Source organism: Accipiter gentilis, chromosome 36 (genome assembly GCF_929443795.1).
Source record: "Accipiter gentilis chromosome 36, bAccGen1.1, whole genome shotgun sequence".
NCBI lineage: Eukaryota > Metazoa > Chordata > Aves > Accipitriformes > Accipitridae > Astur > Astur gentilis.
Window position 1 is genome coordinate 1,662,375 of NC_064915.1, and position 9,869 is coordinate 1,672,243.

The 9,869-nt window shown below is 52.6% G+C and overlaps 1 protein-coding gene across 1 annotated transcript; it reads left to right on the forward strand.

Annotated features, from left to right (window-relative positions):
- Positions 1 to 1,693: 1,693 nt before the first annotated feature.
- On the forward strand, positions 1,694 to 4,695 carry LOC126034944 (E3 ubiquitin-protein ligase TRIM7-like). The gene is made up of 7 exons (XM_049792939.1): positions 1,694 to 2,110; positions 2,575 to 2,670; positions 2,754 to 2,984; positions 3,098 to 3,120; positions 3,539 to 3,654; positions 3,827 to 3,886; positions 4,181 to 4,695. Exons 1-7 carry the CDS (start codon positions 1,694 to 1,696, stop codon positions 4,693 to 4,695), a joined length of 1,458 nt encoding a protein of 485 aa, XP_049648896.1.
- Positions 4,696 to 9,869: the final 5,174 nt, after the last annotated feature.

The window sequence follows — 9,869 nt, forward strand, 5'->3', positions numbered from 1 at the left end:
CCTTCATTATCACCTTGCAACCCATATTTGTGGTGGCACGGATGTAGGGTAGGCAGGAGGAGAGCCAAGCAAGGGGAAGAGGGAGAAGAGGGACAGACTGTTTGTGTCTGAGGGCTTCAAGATGGTAATATTTTAGCTAAGAAAGCACACTTGCTGTAGGAGCTCAAAATACCATTCCTTCTGGGAGCAGACAGAAATGGGGGGAGGGGAGAATATATAATAATATATAATATAATTTTTAAAAATCCTCTATTCTAAGTAACTATCAATGTGGGAAACACCATAGAGGAGAAACTGCCCTTCCTCCGTGCTGGAAATCACTGCCAGCAACTTTGAAGCACAAGTTTATAAAGCTGTTTTTGCTGTAATTAAAAATGCAATCAGGAAGGTCTTCCTGTGCCGCTTGTAACCCATGAAAAAGGCTGGACACAAGATGAAAAAGCTGCCCAGCTCTTTATTTAAAGCCATTGGATGACTACTGTGCTTATTTTTCCCCTGGTGATGGCCAAGGCAGGGTGTGAGCCCCTGGGAGGTGGCTGTGCTTGGACAGCCCCCGTGTTGCATGGTGGTGGATGCTGCATCTTCTCTGGTAGCCAAAGGTATTTTATCTTATAGCTGAAAACGATGAAGTGTGTTCAATCCAAGCTTTATCTTGGATTGAAAAATCTGATTTGAGGACACTGAGCCACAGAGAGATGTAAATGAGCCTGTCCCTGGCAGAGAGACACCAGGCAGCACATTCCTCTCCATGTTTCCTTAAATAGGGCTGATATTTTCCCTCTATCCTCCGTGTGATCTGACTCTGAGCTCGAACAGCCCTGGGGTGGCTGGAGAGAAGCCCTGTGGACTAAATCACACACACACACACACCAAAAAAACCCAAGAATCTGCAAAGCCCATGTGCTGCTGCCTAACAGGTAAGTGTCTGCTTTGGGACGGTTGGGGACGTCCCGGCAAAGGGAACCAGCAGCATCCTGGCCACCCTGGCACTGCTGAGATGTTTTTCCAAGTGTAAAGATGCAGGGCTGTTAAATTTGGGGTTGCTGTGGTCTGTCTGTGCAGTGCAAGCTGTCGGGGGGGGGGGGGGGGGGGGGGGGCGGGGCGTGTTGCTGAGCCTGCTTCGGGCATGCTTTCAGGTTCTGCGTCTGCTGCATCGATGGATTAAAATTGGTTCCAAATAAAAGGAAAGCAGCAAGGAAACATAAAAATTGCTTTTCCAGCTTGGTTTTCTGAGGACATGTGCGCTGTTGGGGAGGGTTCTGCGTTGGCAAGTGCACTCTAAGGCTTCGGTCCGTGCTTTGAAGGGTGCGAAGCAGATGTGGGGGGGACACCAGGTCGTGTACTAGCAAAGGAGCGGGCTAGAGCCTGAACTTTGGGGATGAAATGCCAGTTCCTGCCAGGTAGGGAGGTTGGCTCCTTCTCCTTTGGCCATTCCCGGAGTAGAGACACCAACCTGAGATGTTGATGCCTGTGGTGCAGACTTGCACGTAGGTGAGACAAACCTCAATGCCCAAGAGATGGATGTTGAAGTCCAAGGTTTGCAGGAGGGTAATTCATTCCTTCCTAAAATTAACATCTAAAAGTGGTTAGATCCTCCTTCCGTTGTTCCTCCTTCCTCCACCCATGCTATATGTTCACTCTGCTGCAGGCAGCAAGGTGAACAGCAACAAGAGAGGCTGGAGAAGCTGCTGCCATGGCCTCCGGTTCATCTAGAGCAAGGGAAGGGGGAGAAGGAAGCACCCACTGCACCGTTCCGCAGCATCAGCCAGATCCTGACCGCCTGGGCTGTGACCCCACCGGCTGCGGAGGTGGCACAGCCCGATCCTGGCCGGAGCGAGGAAGGCTTGGAGATGCCGAGGCAGTCACCCACCGAAGCCAGTTCAGGAAAGGAAATTTCCAGCCGAAACAGCATTTGGAGCATTTAGCGGAGAAGCTGAAGCTCTTGGACCTGGAAGGGGGCAGGGAGGAGAAGGAGCATCTCTGCTCGTGGCGCAAGAGGACGATCGCCTTCAGGGGTGATGCAAAAGCATCTGGCTCCAGCCATGAAGGACCAAGGGCTCATGGAAGTCCCACTACAGCCGATGTAGAGGAATCTGCCCAGGAGGACAGGGTCAGGTCCATGACCGAGCTTGGGTTTTTCCTTTTATGAAATTTTTTCTGACCGCCTTAAGCGTTACTGGGGTTTCTTTGATCTTCTCAGGATTACAGGCTTCAAGCCAGCTATGAAGTTCTCTGTAGTTGGGTTTTTTTCACCATGAAAATACATAAATGGAAATAAGTGGGGAGAGCTAGGAAAAATAAAAACAACACACAACTCTTTTTGGCTAAAAATATGAAAACATTATTAATTTTCAGACTAAACTCTTTGCCCCAAATCAGTCAACGGCTATTTTCCAATTAATTTCATGTGAGAATGAAACTGTCTCCTCTGTTGTCCTCCTGTGTCTTCTCCATCCTTGTGCCCATGCTGCAATTATTTTTTTTTCCCAGATTGGGTGGAAGTGTTCCCAAGCATCCCATCCCTTCCCTACTCCCCCCTCTCTATACCCTCCCAAACCATTTTTCTTCTTCTAGGAGCAAATACACAGTGACCTGGAGAAGCTCAAGAAACAACGGGAAGAGATTTTGGAATTGAAAATAAGTGGAGAGAGGCGATGTCAGGACTATTTGGTAAGTAGTTGTTGCCATCACCCAGAAAAAATAGAGGTATTGGACCAGCACGGTCTATGCTGTTGTCTTTCCATGTCCTGCAGACACAGACAGAGGTTGAGAGGCAGAAGATTGTGTCCGAATTTCGGCAGCTGCGCCGGTTTCTGAAGGACCAAGAGCTTGTCCTCCTGGCTCAGCTGGGAGAGCTGGACAGAGAGATGATGAGGAGGCAGGAGGAAGAGGAGACCAAGATAACAGGGGAGATTTCACTCCTCGATGTTCTGATCTGCAAGATGCAAAAGAAGCTTGAGCAACCTGCGAGCAGGTTCCTGCAGGTCGGATGCTATAACGGGCAAGACAGAAGAGGGTCTGGCATCACCTTGGCTGGAGTCTTCCCCCAGTTTTGGGATGGGAGACTGAGGCTTTTTTCACTCTCTCTCTATTCCAGGATGCCCGACGCACTGTGGACAGGTACGTGCTCTTCCACCACCCGTGCCTCAGTGGTGGGGAAGCCTCACAGGCAGCATCCCTGTGGTTTCTGGAACAGAGATGGACATTTTGGCAGTTCAGGCAGGGCTTGAAGTGAGGCTTGGAGAGGTGTGGAGACAAGAAGGTGCCCGTGAAACCCAGTCTGGGGATGCCATGAGAGGAAGCACCCGAAGACTGGAGGTCTTCTTGGCCATCAGGGCAATGTGGACCCAACTGTCCTCCGGGACAGAGCTGGTTGGCACCTCCAAGCCATTCCTGCTTGGGAAAGCCTTGCCTCATGCCTCATGCCAGCTCATCCACCATCCCCAAATTGCCTGAGGTGCGGGGGGAGGAGGGATCATCCCAGCATCTCATGCTGTCACAATGAGTCCCGTATCTAAGGGGAAAGGTTTGCATCCAGGGGGAAGATGGGCAGTGCCCAGAGGACGACAGAGACCTTCTCAGACCTGGAGCAGAGGCTTCATGTCATTTCTCAACAAAACAGTGTCCTCAGAGAGATGCTGGGGAGATTTCAAGGTACTGTGGAGCATGACTATATTGATGGGGGGTTATCCCCCCATTATGGGTGGAGGCAGTTCTGCCTGCTGCTGTTTTTCCTGTTTTCCCAGGAAAAACACGATGGGCTCAAGAGCAAGAAGAATTGCCAACCGGAGAGCATGATGTCCAACCTTTGTTCTTCATCCCCTAGATGTTTTGCTATCTGAACTAGAGAAAGAGCAAGGACCATCTATAGGAGGAGATGGAAAAGGTGAGGCTCTTTGGAGGAGCAGCTGCAAATTCATTTTTAGCTGAAATAGTGTTTCAAATGGCTGGGAAACGATGAGTTGAGCTCGCTTTGGCATTCCTGAAGATACAAAGGAGCTCTGACCAGTCCTCCGGCATGAGGCAAGGCTTTCCCAAGCAGGAAGACGTGGAGATGTTTCTGCTCCCAAGCCCAAGACATAGGCAGATGTGTGATGCTGGGGCTTGTCCCAGCCAGAGCAGGACTTTTTGGGTGGGTGATGTCCTCCTCCAACACCACTCTCTTCTCCATCTCTCACAGCATTCGTGACTTTGGATCCTGACACAGCCAACACCCGGCTCATCCTGTCCCGGGACCGGCGAGGGGTGAGATGGACAGATGCAGGGCAGGATCTGCCCACCACCCCGCAGCGATTTGATGCCTCCTGCTGCGTTCTAGGCTGCCAGGGCTTCACCGTTGGGAGACACTGCTGGGAGGTGGAGGTGGCCAGAGGCAGGACCTGGGCACTGGGGGTGGCCCGACGCTCTGTGCCCAGGAAGGGCTGGCTTGAGTTTCAACCAGAGAAGGGGATCTGGGCGATGGGGCGATGTGGGAATCGGTACCGCGTCTTCACTTCCCCCATCACCACCTTCCCCACCACTGGGGAAACTGGGAGGGTGCGGGTGGCTCTAGACTATGGAGAGGGGCAAGTGACATTTTACCTTGCCGAGCATGAGCCCCCCATCTTTACGTTCCACAAAGCTTCATTCGGTGGGGAGAGCGTCTTCCCTTTCTTCTGGGTGGGGAGAGGCTCCCACCTCCGCCTCTGCCCATGAGCTTTCCCTGCCCTCACCCAGTCCAGCTTTGGGATATTTTCTGATCATTGTGCATCTTTTTCCTTTTTTTTTTTTTTTTTATGGTGTTGCAAGAAAATATCTTCTAGCAGAATTTGCTCAAAAATTAAAAAAAAGAAAAAATTGAATTTTCTTTCCTTGTTTAAAGTTGTCTGGTCGCTACCAGGGCTGTGGGAAGGGCCAAGCCCTGGGATGCAGCCCTGGGATGGCTCCAGGCAGGGATTGGGATCATGTCTCCCTCTCTTCCCCAGGGAAAAGCTGGATTTTTCATTCCTCCATCCTTCCTGGCGAGGATGTGCTAGAGAGCAGAGGGACCTGGGGTAGAAATGCAGGGAGTTGTGCATGCCCCACCATCACCTCCTTCCTTAGAGCAAGCCACAGCACAGAGCAAGAAGAAGGGTGCAGGTATTTGCCCCCCCAACCGTGGGGACCCGTTGGGCTGCAGGTGGGTCCGGAGCAGCTACAGGGGGATGGGATATTTCTTGCAGCCCTCGGAGCAGATCCGGGAGCCTTTTTCACCAGGGTGCAGCTGCCATCAGTGGCAGAGCCCAAGCTGGGGAACCTGCAAGAGGGAAGAGAAGGTCCCTCTCCTTCATGGCGGGGGAGAGAAAAAGTTCCTGGAGGTCCCCCAGGAGCAGGACCCAGACTGGCTTTTAGGAACTTGGTTGGCTTGGGGACAAACCCAAGGGATGCACTGGACTCACTGCTTGGTGTCCAGCACGGAGCCATCCAGGTGACCTTGTCCAGCATCACCATGAGCCCGATCCAGACTTGCGAGGGCACTGGGTGTAATAAACTTTGCATAACCAATTTGTTAATCAAACCTGTTGGTTGTTAAAATATATTAATCTCTACAGCTTAGTAATTAAGCTGCTTTTAACCACACTAACTTATTAGACAATAAGCACAACAACAATTGTAGAAACTAGATATTGAGCTAAGTAAGCAGGATGTGCCTGTCTTGATTACCTTATCATATAACTCCTCAAGAGCAGTTTTCTGAGAAAATAAGGAACTGGTCCCAAAAACCAGCCAAGGCCGATTCCGTGGCTTGGACAGATAAACTTGAGGGAGTGTCCTCTTGGAACTAATTGTAATACACCTTAGAACTAATTCTAATACCCCTTGGAACTAATTTTAATACAAAGCAGGAATAGGTCATGAATATGTATAGGCATACCGGGAAATCCCAAATATATGTAACACTTAACTGTTTAACTGTGAAACACTGTTACCGTATCAGGTGCCCGCCCTTGGTGGAGCGGAGACTCCCCGGCCGCCCAGCGCTGTTTTGCCTGCTTGATTGCTTGCTTCAATAAACCTTGATTGGATTATACATGGGCTGGTGTACAAATTTTCGTCGTAACTTATAACACTGGGCACGAGCTGTTGAGCAGCTCCGTCGGCTCAGAGCCTGGGCTGGCAACCGTGCCAAGGACAGGACCTAACACCGTGTGAAATGTGTTCACCTGATTTGTGTCAATATAAACAATGCTAGGGCCGCATAATAAAATGTGACCCTCACTGTATATATAATCTTTAACCATTTTGTTGGTCCTCGTATAACTGCAGGCCAGGAGGAGACAGATGATATGTACATAGTTCTTTTTTTTCCGCCAGCCCAAAACCCGTTTTGTTGTTAACTGCACAGTGTTAAACAAGAGATCCTAGGGGAGAACTGAGGCATTTAAATGTATACTTAGCCTCAGAGATGGCAGTACTTAGGGTCTTGATGGGCGATTTGTTGTGTGCATTTGTTGAGGGGGAGGTGTCTGTTGTTAACTTGTTTGGGTTCTGGTGACCGCAGCTGGTGCTGTGCAAGGTGTCGGCGGTTGCACAGGCTGTCTGCTGTCTGGCCCGAGCAGTGGGGAGCCTGGTCAGAGAAACCTGGAGATACCAGGAGCCTGGTCATGGAGGACCCCTCAGCCAATGAGGAGAGTTCGAGAAGCTTCTAGGAGAACTACTGCACCCACACAACCAGGAGGTGGAGAGTCTTCTAGAAGAACATGCCTAGTATGAACATGTAACTAATGTTAGACTATAAAAGAAGCTGGGTTGTTTTTCACAGCGCGCATCTTGGTAGAACAGAAGCTCCCAGCATGCCCAGTGCTGTTTGCTTGCCTATATTCATTTAATAAATTGTAAACTTTGATTGGAATCCTGTTTGAGACTAAATTCATTTGTCACATGCTGTGTCTGCAGTTGGGAGGAGACCTCTTCCCAGTCTGACCAGCTGGCTCTTTGCTTTGGCCGAAGGAGACCTGGCGTGTTGTCTAGAAATGTCAGAGATTCTTGAAAAAAAGATGCAGAGACGGTGCCTTGAGGCGCTGAAGCTCGGCAGCTGGGTCTTCCTCTGCCAAGCCTTTTTTATGGGAGATCTGGGGTCATTTGGCACCGAGGCTCTCTGGTTCCGTGCCTGGTCCCACAGCCCCTTCAGGACCTATGATGCGCCTGGTATCTGAGCTTAGAAAGAAATTCCCAACCTGGGGCTATTTTAAAGCGATATTTAGCAATATCTGTTGTTGCTGCTGCTCCGGGGTTTGGTTTTGAACCAGAGCCCGGTGCTGCAGGGTGGGATGTTGCTGGGGCTGGGGTTGCCCCGGGTTGTCTATAGGACCACCCTGCTGCTCCAACCTGGGGGGAAGCGGGTAGGACCCCCCACCCCCTGCTCCTTCCAGAGTCCCCCAGGGCTGGGTATGTGCTCCTCAAAACCCCTCGAGCTAGATACGGGCTCCCCCTCGTCCCCCTCCCCAGGTCTAGGTATGGCCCCAATGGTCCCCCCATAGCTGTGTATGACACACCCCCCCCCCCCCCCGCCACCCATACCCGGCTATGGGTACAGCCCCTCGGACCCCCCCCCCCCGCACCCCTTCTATTGGGTCCAGGCTCCCCCTGCGTGAGGATGGGACCTTGGGGACATGTCTTCCCTGGGGCTCTGAGGTCCCCAAGGTGAGAAGGAAGGAGAAGGAAGAAGGAAGGAGAAGGAAGAAGGAAAGAGAAGGAGGGAGGAGAAGGAGAAAAAAGGAAGGAGAAGGAAGAAAGGAGGTGAAGAAAGAGAAGGAGAAGGAGAAAGAGAAAGAAGGAGAAAGGAGAAGGAGAAAGAGAAAGAAGGAGAAGGAGAAAGAAGGAGAGGGAGAAAGAGAAAGAAGGAGAGGGAGAAGGAGAAGGAACTTCCGAACGTGGAAGGAATTTCGCGCCCTGGGGCTCTTTTAGACCGACATTTCGCAACACCGCCTGCTTTGGGTGCCCGGGGGGGTGGGATGCCGCTGGGACCGGGGAGGGGGTGCGGGCACGGGAAGGGGCGGGGGCGGCGCAGGAAGGGGCCGGGGCTGCGGGGACCGAGCAGGGCGCGGGGCCGGGGTCGGAGCCGCTCCCGGGGATGCCGCAGGTACCGGGGGGGAGGGGAGGGGAGGATGCCCTGGGCTGGGTACGGGACCCCCCACCGCTGCCCCGACCCGGGGAGGGGTACGGGCCCTCCTCCTACCCCCTCTCGCCTCCCCTTTCTTGCTCCTCCTGGACCCTCCCCGGGGCTGGGTACGGGGTCCCCGACCCCTCCCTCGGGCTCCTGGTCCCCCTCCCCGGGTCTGGGTATGGCCCCCAGGAGCCCCCCACTGGGTATGACCCTCCCTTCCCCGACACCCATACCCTGCTATGGGTACAGCCCCTCGGACCCCCCCCCGCCGCACCCCTTCTATTGGGTCCGGGCTCCCCCTGCGTGAGGAGGGGACCCTGGGGACACGTCGTCCCGGGGGCTCTGAGGTCCCCAAGGTGAGAGGGCACGGCTGGGATGACACACCCCCCCCAGCCCATCTTGTCCCCTTCTCTCTCCATTCCCCCCACAAGCTCCCAGCTGTTGTAGGGCTGCAGGGACACTGCTGGGCTCCTCCGAGATGTCCCAAAATCACAATGAAGCTCTGAGTTTTACAAACGAACATCCTTCTCTTTTCTTTATTTTTCTCCTCTTTTTGTTTCCTAGGACTGAGGCGCTACTGCGTTTTACTCCAGAATACACAAATATCCTGAAACAAAAAAAACAAGTGCAAGAGATGGACACAGTGGAACTGGCTCAGGTGGATGATTTCCTCAGGGTCTGGTTGGGGGTTTGCTCATTCCTTCGGCGACAATGGTCGTACACAAGAAAATCAGCCCTTTTCAGGGAAAAGAAACACTTGTTTACGGGTGCAAAACCTCACTTAATGCTCTGCCTCAGCACAGGCTGCTGGGCAAGACACAGCCCTGAGAAAAGCCACCTTCACCCCCTCCCATCCAGGTGGGCACAGGGAGGTTGATGATTTCCCTTTGGTATTTGTCCATGGGTCCTGCTCAGAGGTTTATTTTCCGGTCCATGAATTTTGGTCTTTTCCTGGGAGGTCCTTGTTTTTCTTCCCTGATGCCCCACGCTCTCCTCGGTGCTTGCGATGGGCTTGAGCATCCCTGCTTCTTCATTCCAGGACCTCTAGGGTCTTTTTTTGTTCTCCCTCTTGTAGCGTGAGGCTGTGGCTCCAGCCCCAGGTACTGAAGGTCTCTCGCTGCTGCCACAGGAGCCTGTGACCTTCGAGGAGGTGGCTGTGTATTTCACCAAGGAGCAATGGGCTATGCTGGACCCAGTGCAGAGGACTCTCTACCTCGACGTCATGCTGGAGAACTATGAGGCCGTGATGTCTCTGGGTAAGGAGTCCTGTCCCTTCGGTGCTGGAGCCGAGAGCTCCTGAAGCTTTGGGTCATGGCCCTTTCTGTTGCAGATGCTCTCAATTTTCAGATGGTTTGAGCTCTGCAGTGAGACAGACCACCTCCTTGGTGCCCCTTCTGGGAGACAGACCAAGGAGGAACACTGAGGAAAAGCCCTTTTTTCTTCTCTTCTGTGTCATTTTCCAGTGGATGGAAACATCTGTCTTCCCCGCAGGGATCTTTTCCCTTTTCCTTGGCTAGCTCCACCCCAGTGATTGGGTTTGGGACGATGTTTGCCCTCTGCGGGGCTTGGGTGGAGGACACACGTTCACCCAGGCACCTGGTGGTCTGGATGACTGTACCACCATCCTTCCCACCCTGTCCCCCCCAGGAAGTTCAAATTTCCTTAACTTTGCAAATACTCTACAATTCGCAAGTCCCTCATGCTGTTATCTCCTGATTTCACCCTTCCGAACAGGTCCTCCCAC

What these genes read in the sequence shown, in the direction of transcription:
- LOC126034944 (XM_049792939.1), top strand. Translation starts at nt 1,694, where the DNA reads ATGGCCTCCGGTTCATCTAGAGCAAGGGAAGGGGGAGAAGGAAGCACC. An exon ending in AATCTGCCCAGGAGGACAGG is followed by an intron (nt 2,111 to 2,574) that starts GTCAGGTCCATG and finishes TTCTTCTTCTAG; the next exon opens with GAGCAAATACACAGTGACCT. An exon ending in GGCGATGTCAGGACTATTTG is followed by an intron (nt 2,671 to 2,753) that starts GTAAGTAGTTGT and finishes CATGTCCTGCAG; the next exon opens with ACACAGACAGAGGTTGAGAG.